Genomic DNA, 23,379 nt, shown 5'->3' with positions numbered 1-23,379 from the left:
CAGAGGTCGGCAGGGACAGAGTCTGATAGTCCATTCCACAGAGAGAGCAGGTCACTGTGCAGAGGAGCTTTCAAGGAGTCAGGAACAGGCAGGGTGGGGCAGTGGGGTGCCTGGGGACAGAAACTGCCCACGAGGGCAACAAGACCAGTTCTCTCCAGCTGGGGACAAGGTAAGCCACACACTGGGGGCAGGGAGTGCAGAGTGCTGACTGGCAGTGGTATCAGGAATGGATCCCTGGGTTTCAGTCAAGCCAGCAGGTGGGAAAGAGAGTCTCACTTCTGCCAAGTACTCCTTTTCCCACTGTAGAAAAGTTCTCCAGGACCATATGGAGTCCAAGGGCAACCCCAAGTTAAAAGGGAAACCCTGTAGCTACATGTGGGGTCCATTGTTAGAGCTGTACACAGGGTTGGATCTCCCTGAACAAACTGCAGCTGTGGGAAAAGTCTTTATCTCTGCTACCTTTTCTTCCTTCTCCGATGGCCACAGCCTGCAAGTGCCAGGCTCCACACACATGCAAGTGCCCATTAGTAAGACAGAGGGTTTACCTGGAGAGCCCCAGAGACAGCTCCTGAGAGAGCTTCACCTGTTAAACTGGCAAAAGAACCAGGACACAGGCCCTACCACTTGACAGGGGCTCTTGGCACACCTGAATGCTGACTTTTGAGAGATCAAGAATCTGGAGCCTGACAGGAGCCATTTGATTCCTAGTGACATATATTGGTCCAAGTGGGGTCTTTGGTGTGGTCTTCAGGTAGGCAGAAGGCTGCCCATGTGGTGCCTGCCCTGCCTGTTCTCCAGCAGCTGTAACTATTGCTGAAGGTGCCACAGGAGAAGAGCAGGCGGTCAGACAATCTGCTTGGTCCTCCAGTGGCCTGGGCACCTGCTGGCCCCAAGAAGCTCCATTTCTGCTCTCCTGTTGCTATCACTTCAACTTGTTTCTGTACTTTTCCCAATAGGTGGCTGCTCCTTCTGTAGCCTCACCTCTCTCACTTTCCCAGGTGTCTCAGGACCTGTTTGCTCCTCCCTCTCTACTCCATCTACCTCCCTGCTCAGGTCAGCATGGAGGGGAAGAGAGACACGTCTGCAAGGTCTGGACAGAAGAAGGGGGAAGAAACTGAAGGAGATGTGGTGGATTAGCTAATGGTTAACTTGTAACACCCAGCTGAACTGAATCAGCATGGTGCTGGGTGTGGAAGGGCCACCTGAGGATTGTTGCCAACAGCGGAGAGAGAGAACTGGAGGGGAAGGTGGTAATCCTGTTGATTCTCCTGGAGAAGCTTGTGCTGATTTTCCTGATATGAATGCAGCTGTTCTCATTGCTGGAGGAGCTCAGGTCTTCACTGTCTCTGAGGATGGTTGCAGTTCTCTTTGGGGGAGCTCTGGTGCTTCCCTTGAGCATCACTTCCTGGCTCTAGTGCAGACCCCTCAGCCTGATGGTGAAGATCCTTCATTCCACTGGTGCAGACTTTCTAGCTTCCACCACTGACTTTTGGGTCCTCCCAGTGCAGTTCCTTGATATAGACTTGCATGAGACATTGTCATGGGCTCTAGGCCTCCAGCTGGACTTGTGCAGGACATTGTCATGGGATCCAGGTCCTCAGCTGGATTCTTTGGGTCTCTAGTGTGTGGACAGATCTTTTGCCCTCTTCTGTATTTGACTTTTGTGGGTGAATATTATAAAATAATCCTGTATATTATATGTCCTATATTAATTCTATTCCCTTGCAAACCCTGACTACAACAGGACATGAGAGAGAGGGACTTTAATACCACGGAAAAGCATCCAACCCTTCCTCAGGAAAAGCCTCCTCGGGCCCTAGCCTGAACTGAGAGAGGAGAGGAAACTACTCCCTGCAGAGGTCAAGACAGGAGGTCATGAAAGGCATGCTTTCAGCTTTCCCACATTTAGATGATAGCCACCAGAACATACCATTTTGGTGCCCACACCCTCTGGGACTTCCTCCCCTCTCTACCACTATGGCCCCAGACAGCAATAAAGGAGCGAACCACAGTGCTCCCCACTGTTGCAGGCAGTGGTTATTGGGGTATCAAGGTCTTCTCTGAACCATGCGATGTCCAGCCTAAGCCTGGGAAATAAGGTGAAGGGTAGGTACAAAGGGTAAAGCAAGCCAACTTCTCAAATCTTCTGCTTACCTACAAGATTTAAACCTCAAAAGCACAAACATGAGCTCCAATACTCTTGACCCCAGGCTCACAGAACTTTTGCCCTTCCAAAACTGTCTGGGGGCAAAAAGAGGTTGATATGGAATTCAGCCTAGCACTGCCAGCCCAAGTGCCCTGAGCACCCCTGGAGATTCTCTGAATTCCAGTTTGTGCCACTCCTCGTTGCCCAGAAAAGGCGCCGCCCTCAGCACCTTCCTGCTCTTCTGTCTCCTGGCTCAGGAAGGCCTTGGGGCCTGTGGATAACAGTCCTTGGATTTTGCCTGGCCACAGCAGGAAGCTCTGTGAAGCCTTCACTGGCTAGGCTAGGAGGCGCCCCCAAGATTCCTTCTGTTGTTCATGCGTCTACATTAGAAGCTCCTGTTCCCTGGCAACCATTTGAGTTGAGTACCAATTACTTCCTGCCAATCACTTCATAAGTACCTTGGCTACAAGCATAGTACAACCACCTCAGTGACCTCTGCATGTCAGTCAGTGCCCTAAGAGATGTTTGCCTTAGAGAAGATGTCCCTAAAGTTAGTCAGATTTACCCAGAGGGCTCACTGGGTCCTATCTCAAGTTTTTCATTCAGGCAGCCTGGGACTGGGACAAGAATTTGCCTTGATGAGAAGTTCCTATGTGAGCCTGGTGCCACTGGGCTAGGGACCAGACTTTGAGACTCCCTGCTTTAGAGTCAAGCCAGTCTTCCTGTGCTCTAGCCTAACTCTCTCCTTCCTGCCTGCTCTTTTCTGGCGATAAGGCGCAGCCTCGTACAAATTCTTTCTGTAAAGACAGTAGCTAAAATCTGAAATCTTTCTGCGGAGTGAAATTAAGCCAACTTTTTGATTGTTCTGTACTTCCCTGGCTGTCTGCCCTCCAGGTATGGCTGGTCCTCACACGGTGAAGGGCTGTCTTCCCTGCTCTGTAGTGGGGAATGTGGTTTCGTCCTAGAGCTCTTGAAAGCCAGTGCCGGGGAATGTGGTTTCGTCATCTACACCTGGTTGGTTTTGGCTAGGATTTCTACTTTCAGGTTTCAAAACTCTAAAATGAAATCATCAATAAGCATCTTCAGATGGAGAAAGATTAGCTAAGCAAATACTTGACGCCTACAAAGCCGCAGTCCTAGGTGCTGCAGACATGAGCTCACCACCCTTCCAACACCACTGGTCCATTCATGCCTGCAGCCCGGGAGCCCGTGACTTTAGCAGTGGATCACAGGATGCAGACTGCCAAGCGCTGTAAGGAAGGGGCATCTGGACATTGGTGATGTGCTCATGTCCGGTCTAAGTGGCTGTGGCAGGGCTGGTGCTGAAGTGGAAAGGGGCGAATAGAATGCCCCAGTCCAGATCTCTGTGCAGAAACTCTCTCCAAACACATCATCTTCCCATCAGCAATTTCAGAAAGGTGCCTTTGCTCTCCATGGTCCAGTGGTGCTTACCACCCCCAGATCCCTCTGCTTGCTGCTGCCACGTCCTGTCCTGATGTTTCTGCCCCTGGACTCTGACATTGTCTCTGATGTGTCAGCTTGTGTGGGCTACAGTCTCCACTTACTCAACCAAACACAGTCTAGGTGTTTCTGTGCAGAGAGTCTACACCTACAAACTAAAATGCATAATCACTTGACGTGCAATAGGGAGGTTGTCCTAGATAATCTGAGTAGGCTCGATTGAGTCATTTGGAAGACCTTACAAGCTGTGGACTGAGAGTGAGGAAGGGAGATGCAGAGAGAGAAGAATGAGACAGAAAGTCCCCCTGTGGACAGCAGCTGGGGCCCACGTCTGTGAGTCCCGGCTTGACTATTGCATCCTTTCCTGCCTGTCTGTCCTGTTGTCCTCCTTTCCTGACACATTTTGGACTTTGCCAGCCCCCTGGTTTGTGTAAGCCAACTCTTTGTAATAAATCTCTTAGTACATACACATATGTGTATGCGTGTGTGTATCTTCCACCAGTGTTAGTTTGAATAAACCCTGTGTTGGGCAAGATAATGGTCTTTCAAATATCCCAGAAGCTTACACAGCAAAAGAGAAATTTGCTGGTGAGAATAGGATTTTAAAGTGTGACACTGTCCAAGATCATCTGAGTCAGGGGTCAGGTCTGTGGCCTGTGAGGAATGGGCGGCATAGCAGGAGGTGGGCAGCAGGTAAGTGAAGCTTCATCTCTTTATGGCTGCTGCCCACTGCTTCAATTTCCACTTGTGTTCCGCCCTCTGACCTGATGCTGGCTCATCTCCGCGTCTCTTAGCAGTATGAACCCTACTGTGAGTGCCCAGGCAGGAGGTATAGGTCAGGCACACTTTATGAGAATTTAATCCCCAAACCATCCCATCCTCACTCACACCATTTGTGGAAAAATGGTCTTCCACAACATTGGTCCCCAGGGCCAAAAAGTTGGGGGACCATTGCTTTAGGTGAGAACAATAATCACATGGGTCCTTACAAGAGGGAAGCAAAAGTCATTTTTTAAAAAGGTGGGAAGGAGAGATATCAAGATGCTAAACTGCCACCTCTGAGAGAGGAGGAAGGGGCCATTAGTCAGGGAGAAGGCAAGGCAACAAGTTCTCCACTAAAGCCTGCAGAAGGAGTACGGGCCTCTGACACTCTGAGAGGTCAAGGACTTCTGGCCTCCAGAGTATAGAATAATAAATTCCTGCTATTTTAGGCCACTGCATTTTGTATCATTTGTTACAGCTATAATAAGAAATTAATATAACTTTGACTCATAAAGATCTCTTCCCTTCACCTTACTGCCCTTCCTTATCCAGGCTGCCTCTTTTCCTTGCAGCAGGATAAGTACAATTTGGAGGAGGCCATAGATTTGGACCGGGTACCGGCATTGAGCCCAACAGATCAAAGCACCAGAGTACATCCCACTACCTGAGCTTCAGCTGGGTACAGTCTCGGCTGCCTAATAACTAAGCTGTAACCTATTGTCTGGTTGACTGACTAAGCTATAGACAATTAAGTTGTTTTCTATGTCTCACTTTCATTTGATGGTGGCTACAGTTTTTAGAACCTACTCTGGTTTTGGGAGCTGCCTGATTTGCCAATCACTTTTACTTTGTTCTTCTTTGCTCAGATAAATTCTACTTGACATAATGGGCCTATGGAATTTTTCCCTTTTAATGGGGATCATGCCTCTTCTTTGGTATCTCCCTGTCCGTTCTTTTCCTCTCTAGAGGAAGTCTTGATTGTCTTGTCTCCTCAGCCTGCTTCTAGAACAGCTCTTCCCTGGTTTCGGAGAAGGCCTGCTGTTGGACCATACAGTTCAAAGAGAAGCCACCAGTTAGGGTACCTTGCTTTCCTGAGGCATGCATGAGCCAGCAGAGCCGACTAGAGCCCTGCCTGGGATTCTTGCAGATTCATACTAAATGAACGGAAGTGGGCACCCTTGGGTTGCTGACCATGAATCAGCCACAAAGAAGACAGCAGTTTGCATTGGAAGATAACGACAGTGACATTCAGAGACAAGTACGGAGGGTAGAGCTCAGCTGGCACTCCAGTCCCCTGCCCAAATCCTGCACTCATTTTCCTGTTAGGTTTTTTATTGATTATCAGGGGTTCCTTGTATGTTCTAGTGTTAGTCCTTGGCCTGACATCTCACAATCTGGCCTCCTTTTCACTTTAAACACCTTGATGTGTTATTAAAGTAGCTAAGTCATCTTTCTTTAGCAAGCACTCTTCTGATATATTTCCTCTGTCCCCTGACTTTCAAACTTTCTATGCCATAGTGTTTTAGATGTCTCTTTCAAAGACCATGTAATTAGTTTCTGTGTCCATTTAACAAATCCAGTTTGAGATTCACTAGCTTTGAAATGGTGAGAGTAGTTCATTTGCATGTGCTGGAACTTCTGATAAACCTACATTTGTATCTACTCATTTTATTGTGCTTCTGTTTGCCATGGAGGATTGTTTTCCTTTTCCTTTTCCTTTTCCTTTTCCTTTTCCTTTTTCCTTTCCTTTCCTTTCCTTTCTTCTTTTTTTCTTTATTTTTGTCTGTCCCTTCTTCCCAGCTTCCTATTGTTCTATTCTATCTTTTTATTATTGCTGTTTCTTTACTTTCCCTTTTACTCACTTCTGCTGTAGAAGATACGCATTCAGTGTCTTTTATCTTAGTCATTGCCCATGTATTTTTAAAAATGTAGTAAAAGGCACATAACAAAATTTACCACCATTTAAAAATATACAGTTCTGTGGCACTAAGTACCTTCACATGTTGGGAAAGCATCACCCAGTCCATCTCTAAAACACTTTTCATCTTGTAAAACAGAAACTGTAGCCATTGAATAGTAACTCCCCATTCTCCCTGCTTCCCATAGCCCCTGACAACCACCATTCTACTTTCTGTCTTTTCAAGTTTGACTATTTCAAGCATCTCCTATATGTGGAATCATATAGAATTTGTCTTTTTGTGACTGGCTTGCTTCACTTAGCATATGTCTTCCAGATGCTTTGTTTTTTGCAGTACTAGGAACTGAACCCAGGGTCTTTGTACTGAGCTACATCTTCAGCCCTTTTTTCTTTAGAGATGATAATCTCACTAAGTCATTAAGTTGCCCAGGGAGGGCTTGATGTGCTCTTCTTTTCTTAGACCCTTAGAGCATTGGGATCACAAGTGTGTACCAGCCTCCCCCTTCTAGCTAAGGGTGCTTATTGCATATGTTAGGCTTTTTAAGGCAAAATAATGCTCCATTGTATGTACACAGCACATTTAGTTTGTTTTTTCTTTCATCCATTGGTGGATACCTGTGTTGCTTTTACTCTACACATGAGATGTAATTATCTTTTTGAGAGCTTGACTTTAATTCTTTTGTATATATACCCAGATGTGGAAATGCTGGGTCGTGTGCTTATCCTGGTTTTGATTTTTGAGAGGCTTCCATAATGCTTTCCATAGTGGCTACACTATTTCACACTCCTACTCACAGTGCAATTTCTTCACATCTTTGAAAACACTTATTTCTTGATTTTTTTTTGGTCTTATTTGTCATAGTACACATCCTAATAGTATGAAGGGATATCTCACTGTGGTTTTACTTTTGCATTTTGCTAATGATTAGTTATATTGAACATCTCATGTGCTTGCTGGCTACTTGTTTATCATTTATGGAAGAATGTGTACACAGATCCTTTGCCAATTTTTCAACTGGCTTTCTGTTGTTGAGTCTCGGGGACTGCTTATACAGTCTACTTCTTAGCCCATGCAGATACACGACTTGCAAATATTCTCTGCCATTTTATAGATTTCTTTTTTACTCTGTCAATTGATGCATAAAAGTGTTTAATTTTCATATAATGTAATTTGCCTTTTAACTTTTGGTGTCTGTGATTTTTGGCATCCTATCCAAGAAATCCCTGTCAAATTCAATGTTGTAAAACTTTACCTCTGTATTTTCTTCTACAAGTTTTACAGTTTTAGGTCTTATGTTTAGGTCTTGGATCTATCTTTAGTTGGCATTTTTTTTTTTTTCAATTCTGGGTATTTAACCAGGGAAAATATCCCTCACTCCATCCCTAGCTCTTTTTTTTTTTTTTTTTTTTTAAAATTTTGAAACAGGATCTCACTAGGTTGTTCAGGTTGGCCTTGAACTTTTAATCCTTCTGCCTCAGTCTCCTGAGTAGCTAGGACTACAGGCATGTCCTGGCAAGTTAATTTTTATATATGGCAAAAGGTGTATCTACCATACAGAGAGTATAAATTCTCTTTCTCTATGGAAGAAGTTGCTCATCCAGAGATCCTGTACAGATAAAGCTCTCTGCTATTCCTGATGTGCTCGGCGTTTCACCAAGGACCCAGCTTTATGAATGGGTCTCGGTTTTAACTCCCCACATTATCTTTCATACCCAGGTGTGAAGGTTAATCTTGATCATCAACTTGAAGCACACTTGTGGGTGTACCTGGGTGCATTGCACCGGTGTGATTTGGGGGACTATATCTGGTTCCTTCCTCTGGCTTTTCCTTTGTGCTTGCTTCCTGGCTGCCGTGATTTGAGCAGCTTTTCTCTATCATGCCCTCTGCCATGATTTTTCTGTCTGGGAGCCAGCTGACCATGGACCTTTGAAACCACAGCCAATTTAAACATTTCTTCCTTTAAACTGCCTGTGTCAAGAATTTTGTCCAGCAGCAGAAAGCTGACCAACTAATACACAGGGTGATACTAAAACCCAGTCCTCAACAGCAGTGTCTTTGGGGTTTCTTTACTGGTCTAACCACATCGTACATAGTTTCCCTTTATGACTGCTGCAGTATCAACTAATGCTGTCATTATACTGGTGTTTTGATTTTTTACATAAGAATTTCTTTCACCTGAACATTTTGCTTTCTTTTTTGGAAACTCAGTCATGTTTTTAAATACGTAGCACTTTTAGTGCTGTTCTATTTTGTTCAGCAACTCTAGGGATTTTCGGTAGGATGGATCCGGGTAAAGTGGACCTGTTACACTGATGGAAACCGTAATTCACTATAGCTCTTTATAGTCCATCTTCTCCCATATGACCACCACAGGTTTGGGGAGCTGGGGATCCTTTCTGATTCATAGCTGTGCTCTCCATTGAGAGTTCTATCTAAGAATCATGAAGGTGACTTGTGAAGATTGTAAGTCTAGGATCCAGATGTATTAAGCAGATCTCAGTTCTCTCTACTGTTTTCTCCCTGATAAAACTCAGTTCTTTCCCTGCTTCTATTACATGTTTTACAACTTTACATTTATTTGTGTACCTCTCAACTATCTCTCTCACTCCTGAGGACATAGGCCTCTTTATTGAATCTCCAATTGTTGATGGCGGATGATCAATAACAATAAATGAATGCCTAAATAAGTCTCAGGCAGACACCCCAACACCTCTTTAGATTTTAGGGGTCAGAAACTCCTGCTGTTTTGCATATCAGCAAAGTGCTGCCTTGCAAACACTGGGTGGTCTATCAAGGTTCACCAAATGACTTGGAGAAAGTCCACTCAGGGATGGGCTCCACATCCTCCAGGTGCAAAGCCCCAGGAACAGGACCAGACTCTCATTCAGACTTTAGCAAATCCTGTCTCAGCATCTGTCCTCACTGCCTCACCTTAGGGCCCACTCTTCCTATAGGGCAAGGCGCCGATCTGATATACTACTTTCTCTAAGAAGTTTGGCCAACCCTTAAGGCTAGATTCCTAAGCTCTGAGCCAGCCCCTGGGAGTGGGCACCAGAAGAGCAGAGAGGGTTTCCTGGACAAAACTGCCTTCCAATCTTCCCAGAAAAGAAAATATTCCACATTCCTACCTCTCTTCAAGACTTCAAGTATTGTTCTCTGACTTTGCCTCCATCCCCTGGGAGCTGTGACACTCAAACACAATAATAGCTGTGAATGTGCGGTGGGAACAATGACAGCACATGGTGCTTCCAGACCATCCCATCCTTCTGGCTGCAATCCAACTGCATCCTGGCTCCCACCTCAGGGACTTGGGGAACAGTGACTTCGACTTACAGTGCACCACCTATATATACCTGGCAAAGGAGGATGGTGTCGCTACAGACTTTAGGGCTTCTTAATTGATAGTTTATATAAGTCTAAATACGGAACATGTTTATTGTAGAAAAATGGAGGATACAGAAATCCACAAAGTGAAAAAAAACAGCTGCTTACAGGCTTCCCACACAGAGAGGGTCACTACTGTTCAGGAGTGCCCCATTCAAGTCATCTTCTCTGCACGGCTTTAAAAATTTTGCATCACCTCTACGTATGGTCATCTCTCCTACCTCCTCTTACTTAATATTAAGGAATGAACTCTCCCCCAAAGTTTGAAGTAGTCACAGTAGAACTTTAAAAGGTATTTCATACATGGACATCTCCATGATTTATTTATTGACTTTCCAGTCAATTATTATACAGACAAGCCCATTCCTTGTAAGTTTCCAAGCAGATTAATTACAATGTAAAATGTCATAAAGCTGGCTGAGCTTCCATCCTCACTGGAAAACCAAGCGTTTCTAAGACACACAGTTGCTTCCCACCCACACCAGGTCTAAATGCTCATGTGCTGTACAGCTGGGCTGTGGGTCTGGACTCATACCTCTGGGTGAGGAAATACACAGCCAGAGAGGAAACTGAGGAATGAAGGTTGCCATTGCCAAATTTGGCTTGGAAAAAATACAATACAGAGAAAAGGGTGGCTCTGCTATATCCATCGGTATGAAGCAATGACACAGCAAAACTCAGGCTTGTGTGTGTGGGGTCTGTGGTAAAGTACAAGAAGCAGCCATAGAGGGAAAATTCTTGAGACAGCATCTCTCAGGGAGCCTTCATTGCAGATTTGACACTGGAATGTGGAGGTCCTCACAGGCCACATCTCAAATTCTTGGGCTATAAGATGTGGACAAAATGTACCTTGCAGCAGGTGAGGAGAGCTCAGTCAGATTGCATTTCTGAAAGGTCCCGCCTGTGCTCTTGCTATCTCTTGCCTAATATCTTCACACATTGTAGGTGCTCCCAAGCAGAAGGCCTCAAATGAATTGCATAAATACCCTTACAGCCCCTGTGTTTTATCATACATATGGGTCCTAATAGAATCTATCCACCTGCATGAGGATATCTAAGAAAAATCATAACTATTTGATACTGACAGTGGGAATTCTAAATATTTGTGATTTAAAGGCAACAAAGAATCACCCTTAATGCCCAGCCCCAGCCCTTGTAAATTTTATGTTTTCACATTAAACTTTCATATGGATCCAGTGGGCCCTTGAATTCCCAGGACACAGAATTGAAGGAGGGAAGGGAGGGAGGGAAGATTTCAGCTGGAAGAGAAGATGGCCTCCTGAGAGGAGAAGTTGGAAATGGAGTGGAGTACCACCAAGCTTGTGGCCTCATTTTCCAAGACTGTACCAACAGACAGGACTGGTCCTTCACTCACGTGGCCCTGCCAGTCTGGGAAGGGTAAAGTATGTGGGGAGCTGCCCAGGAGCACAGGACAGCTGCAAGACACTTCCACACAAGCATGGCCGGTGAGGGTTCTCTGTTGGGTCCTCTGACAGTCATGATAGTCAATGAAGGGTCCCAGTCAACTCCTTTTAAGCTTTCTCCAGAGAGCTACTGTATAGCGAGAGACTGGGGTGAGGACTCAATGACCTGTCCAGGGCTCTTCTGGCTTTGTAGTAGACACTCCATGAAAGCTCCCAAAGCTGGGGAGAAGTGAGAGCTGGGGCATGAGAACAGAGGGCAGTGGGGTGACAAGGAAGAGTGAGAGCAATGAGGTGGGAGAAGGTCTTATAGCTCACGAGGACATCACAAATTTGTGGGGTCTGTTGGAGTGAAGGCTGCTACCATGGGAAGCTCTATGTTGGTGCCTGATTCACTTTCTGCCAAGAACCCTGAGGTTCCCACAGGAGTAATGACGCAGCGTAAAATGGGTTGAAAAAACCCATGGTTCTATTTTCTGGGTCTGCCTTGTGGTCTCTGGGAGCTTGATAAATAAAGGCAGAGACATCAGAAGATTCTGGCATCTTTTAGCAGATGAGCTCACTAGCCACCCTCAATTCTGAAATTCAGTAATCCAGAAACCAGGAAGCACCTTTCTCTACCTTGTTTTCAGCATGTCTATAGATTCTGTACAATAAGCAGTCTCAAAGTGTCCTAGAAGCCATGACCAACAATGAAGACAGGAGGTTGGGGAGGAGGACTTCTACATGCAAACAAGAGGGACACGTGGGCCATGCCACCCTGCAAGAGTCCAGCCTCTGGCCTCCTGGTTCCCTGCACTCTGCTCTCTGGAAGTCTCCCATTCCTTCCCCCCATTGTCCCTGGATTCAGTTCCATTCCTGGACACATCCCTGGCCCTCCTCAAGGCCTCTCCTGCCCCACCGAAAGATGATGCAACTTTGTTCTTATAAAATGTCATAGCAAGGGAGGCGATAAGGTGATGAACTCATTCTAATTTGCCCAGAACACTTTTAAAGTTGAAAGTCCTGTATCCTTGGAACCTTCTTTAGTCCTGAGAAAACAGAGACAGCTATTCAGCCCCAGAGTAGGAAACGTAAGTAATTATTTTTTGGAAACTTGAGAGTCAGGCACAAGCAGCAACACCTAGGTGTGTTGACGGAGTCAGCTGTGGACCCTCAATGTAAGCTCAGTGGGTGAGTGTGGCCTGGGCTCCCACACCTGCGGGCAGCAACCATCCGCCTCCCCTCAACTCCACTGAGAAGCAGAGGTCAAGCAGGAAGCTTTCAAACAGGCCTGAGGCACAAGTGAGGAGTGACCTATAAAGAATCTAAGAAAGTGATTGGGTTAACTCCACCCTGGGACCAGTTTAATCCATCCTGGTAGCCAAAGAGGAGGCTACTGCTCTCCCCACCACTGCCCCTTTCCCCAGGTCCTCTAGGGCCTCACTGTGCTTTAGCTGGCTCCTCTCCCAGGGTGTTCCACAGGGCTCAGCCCAGGAGTCTTCTGACATCCACACCCCACACACCTGTCCCACTCAGACTCTACATACTCTTTCCTCTGCGCACAACAAGCTGGCTGGGTGAACTAACCAGAAAAACTAGTTCTGACTTGGGATCTGCCTCCACTGGGAGTACACACTTGGGAGATACAAGATAGACATGGAACAGCTTCCTGAAGCATCAAGGTTACCTCAAGATTTGGGAGGAAAGACAACCTATTTTGAAAACAGATGACTGTGGCGGAAAATATAAAATATACTTCGTTTTCAGACAAAATATAGAAATAAACAGAGAGATGTAATATTTGGGGCAGTCAGGCCACATTCCCAAATACCTCCCTTACCCCCTTGTCCTACCCCAATGTGGAAATCTGTTCCTTCCCTGCTAGCATTCTGGGCCTCATGGTAGGGCATCTGATAAACACTGGCTCAGTGTGGCCCTTCTGAAGACACAACCCGAGGCCTGGGGTGTTCCCGGGCAGCATCTCCCAGCAGTGAGGAGCACAGAGGTCTTTAGAGCATCATTGGGTGTTACTGATGATTGGGTTAACAAGAAACTTGGCATCAGGACCAGGTTGTGTGAGGGCTCAGATGCACATTGAATCTTTAAGTGGTGGGGGGAGAGTTGTCACATTTCTAAAGGTACAGGCTGGTGGTGACCAGACTGAGTGTCCCAAAGGTTACTAGTCCCAAGGTTGCTGCTCCTGGCTGCACCTCAGGCTGTGCTCCAGCCTGCCCATGTGCCTTCTTAGCATTTCCACCTAGCAGGGCAAAGAGGTAGGAAGGCAGGTTTGGGAAGAAACCGTTCTCTGGACAGTACCGTCCCATCCTCTAACCCTGCAAGGTAGTCCCTGACCTCTGCCTTGGTTTCACTCCCCTGAGCAAATTTAATCCATCCCAAACAGTAAGACACACCTGGAGAGTCAAGGTCCTCTAAACTGAGCGAGCTGGGGATTGATCAAAGACACCTCAGCTGCTTCTCCCAGGCTTCATAACCGGTCTTCCGGCAAAGCTGAGACCCATCTGGCTCTGCTCCGAGTCCCATCTCAATCAGCAACTCAGCAGCATGAGATGAGAATCTAAGAAGCAGAAAGGAACTCCAAGATCACTGAGCTCTGGCCCAGATGGTCATGGATGAGAGAACCAGAACTGAGAAGCAATCTGAGGTCATGAGAAGAGGGGAGGTGGGAAGGGAGCTGACTTGGGTGGGAATTGCTGCTTTGCCAGTTTCTGGAAATGTGGCCTGGAATGAGCCTTGGATCCTCATGTGAAATGGAGATGATGATACCTCTCTAGCTGGGCTCTTGCAAAGATCAGAAAAAAATTTAGAATCCTAGATGTAAAGATCAAGTTCAAGTAAAAAGGCACACCCGCCAGCTAGGACCAGGAGAAAAGCTGAAGCACATAAACACATAAATCCCTTCCCATTTACAAAAGGGAGCTTCAGATTAGTCCTTAAATCTCAGAAACCAAAGTAGAAAGGAAAATGAGTGAGTTGCAGAATTTCCTATCTGTGCGGTAAACACGTAGCTTTGCAGGGTAAGACCAAGTTTCTTGAGTTCAGGTCTCGCTCCACACACAGTGGTACCAGCAGACAGCTGCACATAGATCAGTGAAACAGAATAGGAGATCAACAATGGACTATGTGCAAGCAGAGCCAACTGATTTTTCACGAAAGTACGAAGATGATTCCATCCAGGAAGGTTCATCTTTTCGACAAATGGTACAGGAACAACTGGATGATGATAGACAAAAAAAAAAACTTTGGCCTAAACCTCACACTGATACAAAATGAACTCTAAATAAAACACAGATTTAAATGTAGAATCACAAAGCTTTTTTTTATTTGAGCAAAATAAAAGATAGATAATAAGAAGTAGAAAGATAGATGTCTCTCAAATGGGAAGGCGATCAAGACAGGTAGGGAGGGAAAGGGGATGAAAAAAAAATTAAGATGTGTGATATACATGCGCCAGCTCACACAAGGATGTAGACATTCTATAGTGCAAACACGTATTCATAAAAAATAAGGCTTGTAGAAGTTATAGGAACAAGCGTTCAGGAACTAAGGTTTGGTGAAGAGTTCTTAGATAGGATACCACAAACAGGATCCAGGAAATTAAAAGACTGGTAAAATAGAACCCATCAATTAAACATTTTCTCTGTAAAATTCTTTGTTAAGAGCTTGAAAAAGTAAGCTAAGGGTCAGAAGAAAATATTTGCAAATCATGTATACAACATGTATATCTAACATATGTAAAGAAATCACAAAACTCAACATTAAAAAAAACCCAGTGAAAAAAGAGACAAAATCTATGGACATTTCAATGAAGAGGAGATACAAGCGGCTAATAAAGAAATGAGAAGATGTTCCACATCGCTAGCCTTTAGGAAAATGCAAGTTATGAGCATGAGGAGATGTTATCACACATCTGCTAGGGGAGCTCAAATAAAAAATGAAAATACCAAATTCTGACAAGGTTTCTGAGCTGCACATCTCACACAGTGCCAGAGCAAATGTCAAGTGGCACAGCCATGCTAGAAAACAGTGCAGCGGTTTCTTAAAAAACAAACAATAGGACCAAAACAAAAACAAAAACCCAATACGCAACTACCACACAACTCAGCCAACACAGTCCAGGGCATTTATCCTGGAGAAATGAAAACACACACACACACACACACACACACACACACACACACACGCCAAAACCCTGCATACAGTTATTCAAAGCAGACTTATTTGTAATAGTCCCAAACTGGAAACAACCCAAGCATCCTTCAAGAAGTGAACATTTAAACAAATGATGGTCCCTCCATACTAGGGAATCTGACTCTGGGGTGAGAAGGAACAAACTCTTGATACATGTGGCAACTTGGATGGACCTCAGGGACACTGCGCTGAACAAAAAAAGCCAGTATCAAGGGGGGTCACATCATATATTGCTGAAGTGACAAAATGACAGAGATGGAGAACAGATTAGTCGTTTCCAGTGGGTAGGGATGGGAGTCAGAGGGCACGGATGTAACTATAGGTCAGGTTAGCACAGGGGAAATCTTGGCAGGGGTGAGTGGTTCTGTATCCTTAGGTGGTGGAGTGGTGTTAGTAAGTCTGTGCCTGTGATAAAATGGCACAGAACTGTACACACACTTAATAGCACTGTCAATTTCCTGCTTGTGATTATACAGTGCAATTACTGTAGTTATGCAACGTGGAACCACTGGGAGGAACTGGGTGAAGGATACACAGGCCTCTAACTAATATTTTTTCTTCTTCTTTTTTCAGTTGTTTAATATTAGTTATCAGTAATGTGTGTAGTGCATAGTGTTTCCATCCCTTGTAGGAAGTTGGTAACACGTACGTAACACACTTTAATTCCTTTTCTCGTCTCCTTTCTATCCCCTCCCTCCCTCTTCCACCTGTTCCTGGATGCCCTTCCTTTCTCGTACATTCTGCAGTACATAAAGTTTGCATTCCTTCTAAATAATATTTTTGTTATGAATCTGTAATTGTTTCAAACTAATTTTTTTTAATGAAAAAATAAGTCAAATTTTGTCTAGCTGACTTTCTCCTAGGATTCCTCATGTGGGAGTTGCCAAGTGTGGTCATGACAAGCCTCTGTGTGGATGCTGGGAATACAGGCAAGTATGAACTCACCCAGCGCTTTCTCAAAGTCATTTCTCAACAGAAGCTGAGGGTGGAGCGTCACTGAAGTCCAGTGACCTTCACAACTGAAGAGCAAAAGTCAAACAGAGAACCCAGACCTGCACAGGGCTCGCTGTGGACTCCACACAGCGAGCCCTGGTTCCACCTTTCCTTGCTCTCAGGCTTGGGATACAACTAGAGCCCTATGCACCCAGTGCCTCCCTGGACCAGAAGAGGTTTTCAGGTAAGGGCGGGGGGAGGTCAAAACCACGAGACAGAATAAAGCCAAGCACAGAGGAAGGAGAATGAATGGGGAGGAGCTGGGGCCAGGAGACCCACTATTTTCCTCCGCATGCTCCATGACTTGGGAACAGCAGAACAAAGAAGCAGGCAAGCTCCCACCCCAACACCCCATTCTGGATGTCCTCAGTAGAAGAAAAGCAGCCACTGTCACAAACAAAGGAGAATGACGAGGAAGAGATGAAAGGAGCTATCTACACTGAAACATGTTCTTCCCTTTGCTCTGTGTCAATATCCCTAAGAGAGAAGGTAAACGCTAAGAAAGGCTTTGAGTATCATCCAGGAGGAGAAAGTGTGAGCCACCTATGACAATGCCTAGCCCCCTCCCCCCATTCTTATCATTCTTCCTATCTCCTTCTCAGAAGCAGGGGGAGGCAGGGCTCTCAGGAGGCAGATACCCGAGAAGCAAAGTGTTGGGTCTCAAATGCTAGAGAAACACCACCCTTGGGGAAAAGTGGGCACATTTTAACTCATGGAGTCAGATAAGGAATTCTTCAGCCCAGGATTCTATTGAGCATTTATCAAGCTGTTAGGATATAGTATTTTGTTCTGGAAATCAAGATGTTAAGCCCAAGGTGTCTCCCCGTGGTTGGGGAGCAAAAGCTTCAGAAGTTATAGACCTAGGCCAGAACAAAACACTTCCTCCACTGTTTGGTCCTCCCAGGTCAGAGGTCACCAGGGCTCCTCAGGTCAAGCTGTGTGGTTTGCTTTTCCTTTCTTCCCACTGTTCTTGCCCCACCCTCCATCCCCTCTGGGACCCCACCCCCAGCTCCGCTGAATACACGTATATGATTTCACTGCACTGGAGCCTTACGTGTGTAATTTCCTGAAATTTGGCAGCAGTTAGTGACCAACCACTGCTGCTATAAGATAACCTCAGTTTGGCCCAAAGAAAGTTTCATGTTAGGGAAAAGCAGACCTCATCGAGGCTGGCAGGATAAGTTAGCCTCAGAGGCTCCCTCCCACCAGTGCCCCCCATAAGCACTGAATGAGCCTGTTTTCAATTTAGAGTTCTGGGCGCTGAGCTGCTCCCTTTGACAGGGATTGTCTGAGCAGGTCCTGTGCTTCCTAAGATTTCTACAAGCCAGAGGCCACAGAAATTGTCTCTAAATTAAATACAGCAGTATTTACTCCTGTTGGAGGAGGCCCAGAAAATTCACCCTGAGAAGCTGGGAGTATAGGTCAGTGGTAGAGAGCGTGCCTGCCTGTATGAGGCCCTGGGTTCAATCCTAACATCACTAAAAACAAAAAATTCACCCTGAGAGTGCCGAGGCTCTTCAGATAAGAGTTCTAAAGAGTGAAAGGTCATTAACCTGTGAGCAATTGGAAGCATCCGAACTGCAGCTACTGCAACTTTCCTCGGCCACAGCTGGGATGTGTGTCCTCAGGGCCTGGAGACAGCCCTGACCATTCGAAACAAGCATGTCCTTGGTATCCGCACCTGCTAAGCCAGAGCTCAGCGATGTGGTGCTGATGGTAGGGCCTGGTCGCACATCAGTTAGAATCTAGAGTCTTTCATGCCTGAGTTATTTATATGTCACCCTTTCTTGGCTGTACGTTCACACATAGGGACCAACCTTACAAAGCTTTGTGTCCCTTGTCACTAATAAAGACAATAATATCCACCTGACAGAGCTGCAAAGAGAGCAAAATATGGGCACAATATTTCCATTACTTCTGGTGCATTCCCATAACTCTATTACCATTATTATTATGAATTATTATTATTATTATTATTATTGGCATTATCAGTATTATTAGCCATAGTTTTTTTTTAACTAATACCTATGCATCATAGAACTAGTGGAACAATAGTTCCTAAAGGCTATTAGAATAGACAATCCTAGGGGGCTGGGGATTTAGCTCAGCGGCAAAAGTGCTTGCCTGGCAAGTGCAAGGTCGTGAGTTCGGTTCCCGGTACCGGAGAAAAACCAAAACCAAAAAAAAAAAAAAAAAAAAAAAAAGAATAGACAATCCTATTTGTTGAAGTAAGAAGTGATCTCAGATTGGTACCAAGTGGTGGGCAGCTCCAGTTCACTTGCCAAGCCCCCTGCCAGCGCTGCATGGCATATAATCCTTACTGAGGTGCACAAGGCAGGAATTGTTCCCATTACCAACCTTTTCCAGTCAAGACTTGAGCCTTAGGAAAGGTATGTCACCCGGTGAATAAATGTCCGGGATGGAGCATAGACCTAAGTCCTCTGCCTTGATCCCCTTCCCCTAAACCATATGGAATATGGATTTAGCAGGAATGTCCACGAAGCCAGTAGGTTCATCTGTCCCAGCAACAAGGAACCTAGAAAAGTGACAAATCCCCAGGATGGGTGCCTCCTGTTCCTAACTATGTCACCACAAACGCGCAGCCCATTCCCCACTGAGAAGGTGCCGAACCACCCAGCCTCGCACTGGGAGGAGGAAATCAGTCAGATAGTCACTGCTACACCCAGAAGGCAAAGTCTTAAGTTTAATTAACGGGAATTCAGATTCTAGACTTGCCTGAAGATAGCCAAATATGTCTGGCCTCAGGCTCATAAGTGAAGGAAGCTGAGGTCTCCAAACTATTCTTAGAACTGTTGTGGATCAACAGAGGTAATGATTAAGAGGATCTGGTTTTCGAGAACCCAGAGAAACTCTTAACTGATAGAAGCACTGAACTTCCTAAGGAGGCCAACTGGCCTGGGCCCAGGCCTCAGGCGCAAATCACTGGCACGTAGGAAGTTATCTTATTTTTATAGCCCTTCAAAGAAACTGCTGCCATAAACTCATTTATTTAGGGGCTCAAAGCAGGTCTAAATGCCTCATTCTTAGTGTCTCCTTATCCTCGGTGTCAGGAATCCGGTCTGGAGCCACTGCTCCTCCCGCCATTCTTGGGGAAATGGGAGGGAGATCCTGCCTGCCCTCCACAGGCGCATTCCTCTCGGACCACCCAACCTCTGCGCCCACCCCTTCCTCCCATTTCCAATTTTAACAAGTCAAAACTGCCACAATTCTTGGCTGAAACATCTCCAAACTGGTGAAATTCCGCCATTCTAACTGGTGGAACCAAAATGACACACATTGCTCCTATCTAGGTCTGACCAAAGGTGAGGGGATCTGAGTGTTATTTTAAATTATCTCAGAGTGTATGTCTTCTTTATATTCAACTGTGAAAAATCAATTCAGCCTTTATCATGGTGTAAGGAAAGAGCAGAAGCAGGCATGGGTAATCCCAGTTCCTCTGATAGCAAGAGGAGCTTAAGCATGTTCACGGGATCCGCTCAGATCTCACAGCCCTCGCGGTGAGACACTCGTGCGCAGCCCACTGAGACCCTCCCCGTCCGCAGCGGGATCTAGGCTCCCAAGCTTGCACCACTGGAAGCTTTGCTCGGTTTCACCTGACTGTAACAATTGTGGGAATGGACGTCTGCTCCCTAACCCACCCTGACCCCAAGGCACCGTTGTATGGGCGGGTGCCTGTAGGCTCCCCTCTCCTCGTGGGAACTGCCTTGTTCAGGACCCTTTGAGTACTGTGTGGATTCAACCATTCCAGGTCCTCCGGAACAAGAGCGAGAGAGAAGCATTTTAACCTCGGTGGAAGAAGTCCTTCTCCCTCTTCCTAACAGCTGTCAATCCTCGTTTTTCTCCTTACTGATTCCCCTTAACGTGCCGAGCCGGAGGCGCCTGCTTTGACATTTTTGAGCGAACCAGGAGGGCTGCTGCTTTCCTGGAGTCATCTGCAGACCAGGAGCGCTGGTCAGCGAAGCCAGATGGTTGCCTGCTTTGGGCACCATTGAGGAGGAAGTCTGTTTTGCTGAGAAGTTCTCGATTTTGCCAGGTAGCAGAGGTGGAATAAGATCAAAGCCTGAGGAAGGACGGACATCCCTTCTCCCACCTCCCTGACCGCGCCATCTCGTCGTGCCCAGAGGCGGTCCCCACAAGTCGCCGACTTGGGCCACTCCAAGCCCATCCCATGAGCGGAGTAACTGTCCACCGCAGACCGACCAAGCGCTCCTCGCGACGTTCATTCCCAGCCACAGAACAGTACGCTTCGCTGCCCTGCTGCCTGCCCGCTGCTGCGCACAGGTACCTTCGTGGCCCTGCTCCTCACCCATGAGCGCGCGTGAGCACACACGCACGTGCACACGCTCCCCACCCGCTCGCCGGTCAGCCCCGGGGATCGACGCCGGGCTCGGCACCCAGGGCGCAGGAGGAAGCGGGGCGCATCCAGCGCCTCCTGGGTTTCCGCCACGCCGCGTCCCGCCGAAGCTGCGCCCTGCACGCCCTGCATACCGGCCCCCGCGCGCCCGCTCACCTTAATGTTGCCGAAGACTGCGCGGGAGCAGCGGCCGGCGCGGCCCGCAGAGGCGCTGCTGCTCCGGCGCGCGCCCAGCCCTGGCAGGAGCCCCATGGTGGCGGCGGCGCGGCGCGTCCCTCTGTCCCGCGGCGGCTGCAGGCCCAGGCGCCCGGGGCTGGTGCGGCCGGGAGGTGGCTCCGCGGAGGCGCGCAGCGCGTAGACTGAGAGAGACTGAGTGCGCCCAGAAGTTTTTATAAGTGGCCGCCGCTGATGAAACGCTTCGCCCTCCTCCCACTCTTCCTCGGTGTCAACGACGCCGGAGCCCCCGCCCTCCGCTGCCCCAGACAGGTGTCCCGGGCGCCCGCGGCGTCGGCGCTGCCCGAGCCGCCAGACTCTGGGTTCTCCGGGCTCGACCTCTCTTCGGGACGGCCCAGGAAGAGGTCCCGCCTGCGGGGAGGGGTGGTGGGGGAGAGGAGACAGCGGCTGGACGGGGCGGTGGGATGCAGGCGGAGGTGAGCACGGGGACCCGCGGGCGGTGACCCGAGGGCACCAGGGGCGGGTTGGGCAGGCGAGGGTGGGGCGCTAGGAGGGCTGGGATAGGAAGGGGCTGGAGGGGGTCCGGGGGACACTGCGGACAGCGGGAGCCAGCGGGTGGAAGGGATCAGGGTTCCCTGAGCGGAGGTGAGCCCCGGCACCCCGCCCGACGCACTCCGGGAGATTTACAGAGCCGGTCTCTGCTTGTTTGCACTCGCCGCGGCAAACCTGGGCCCTCAGTTCCGGGGATGGCGGGAGACTCTCCGAGGCTCTGTTTGTGCTGAAGACTGATTTATATTTAAACTGCTCTTTGCGCTGGAGAGGGGGCGGGTAACAAGGTGGAGGGGTGGGGGCCGCCCCGGCGGGCCCGAACTCTCTGGATCTGGGCCAAGGTAAACTGCATGCGCTGTCAAGTGTCAGCGAGGCTGAGACTGGCCCGGGGTGCTCGGAGGGCATAGGGTGGGGCATTGGACAAATGGGATGCACCCCACTGACCTCTTTCTCAAGATGAGAAGAAGTGCGTTTGTTTTTCCCCTAAGATTTTTTACCAGCAGCTCCAAGAAGAGAAAGAAGGTGTAGCTTTCCCAGAGAAGGCAAGAAGTGTTCTGCCAAAAGCAGCTGCTGTGAGAAACCAGTACAGGAAGCGTCCTTCCAGCTTCCTAATCCCTGCTGTCCCCCGCACAGTGGACCCCCTCCAAGGCTGCCCCAGCGGAGGAAAAGATGACCCTCCATACCCAGGAAGTTTCAATTCAGACAAAGGCCACAGGATGGATGAACAACGTAGGCTCCTTATTTCTAACCAGGGCCTGCTGCCTCTCGTGGCCCGGTCTGGCCTGCCTATGTCCCGGGGTTTCTCCTGTCCACCTGCGACCCAAGGACTTGGGCCTAGCAGCGTTCAGAAGCTGTGGGACGGTGAGGTGCCGCTGATCACTCCACGCATCTGCAGAGAGAGATGCACACAGAGGGCTTTGTGGAACCCTGCCGCTAGCCCCGGACCCAGAGCAAGCGTCGACTGCAGCTCCCTGTCCCGTCTACTTGGAGGACAAGGACCAGCATTATCACGGAGTAGCTGATGTGCCTGCTCGCTGACTGCAGCACACACGATGGACTGCGCCAGCCACTCCCCTCTGCACACACGAGCATCCTTCCGTGTAATTCCCACGTTAATCCCGAGTGATTGGTGCTGTTACAGTCTGGGCTTTATGGACAAGGATACTAGGGAGGCCAATTAAAAATTGGCTGAAAGCCATAGAGCATGCCTGACTCCAAAGCCCAGACTTGAAGCATCTGCACAGCCGTCAAGTCTAGCAGGGGCCTTTCACCTGTGGAACCAAGCAGGGGCCAAAGAATGCCTGGGCCAAGATCACAGGCACATTAGGGCCACCACAGCTGGCTGTTCTTCCTCAACCCTTGGTCCTAGAGTGACCCTCTAGAAGAATCCCAGGGGTACCCAACCTCTCCAGTTGTTCCACTCTGCTAACCTTGTCCTCTACTGCTGCCGGGACCAGCACTATCTCCAAACGAAGGCCTGCTCAGAAATCCTACCAGATGCAGTTCAGCTAAAAGTAATGGACATCCAACCAAAGTGATTCATAATAAAAGATCTGCTAGTAGATAGTGTGTGGGTCATGACCAAGGCCCATTCAGGATTCCTTAGTATGTGGCTTTCACAGCCATGACTGGCTCTCTGTCACAAAATGTCTGATCCACCTCCAAGAAGAAGACTAGAAGCAGGAAGGGACCGGTCTTGCATAAAGAAAATCATCCCTGCATACACAGGTGCTTTTCCTTACATCTTACTGGCCGCCACTGAGTCACATAGCTACCCTCTGCAAACCTCACAAAGAAATATAGGGGTGCACAAGCCAGATCCTGGGGGTATCACCAACACCTCCCTCCCCCACACGTGAATGCCTGCTTTTTTCAGTATATTCAGATTCAACAGGCTTGAATAAAACTGAGTTTCTATTAGGGAAAGGGGGAGAAAGGATAGTGTGTCTTCAACTTTCAGTGTCTACACGTAAAGAAATCCATTTCCTTAAAAGAGCACCCCCA

The 23,379-nt window shown here is 47.8% G+C and overlaps 1 protein-coding gene across 1 annotated transcript in view; it reads right to left on the bottom strand.

Annotated features, from left to right (window-relative positions):
* Positions 1-20,921, bottom strand: part of Slco2a1 (solute carrier organic anion transporter family, member 2A1) — a 79,551-nt gene extending 58,630 nt beyond the window's left edge. The window contains exon 1 of the mRNA XM_013505788.1: positions 20,809-20,921. Within this exon, the coding sequence (XP_013361242.1) occupies positions 20,809-20,904 (96 nt within the window). The 5' untranslated portion in view covers positions 20,905-20,921. The remainder of the gene's footprint in view (positions 1-20,808) is intronic.
* Positions 20,922-23,379: the final 2,458 nt, after the last annotated feature.

Source organism: Chinchilla lanigera, unplaced genomic scaffold, assembly GCF_000276665.1.
Source record: "Chinchilla lanigera isolate Chin_1 unplaced genomic scaffold, ChiLan1.0 scaffold00100, whole genome shotgun sequence".
Taxonomy (NCBI): Eukaryota; Metazoa; Chordata; class Mammalia; order Rodentia; family Chinchillidae; genus Chinchilla; species Chinchilla lanigera.
Note: the sequence above shows the minus strand (reverse complement) of the source record. Positions and strands in the feature narration are given on the sequence as shown.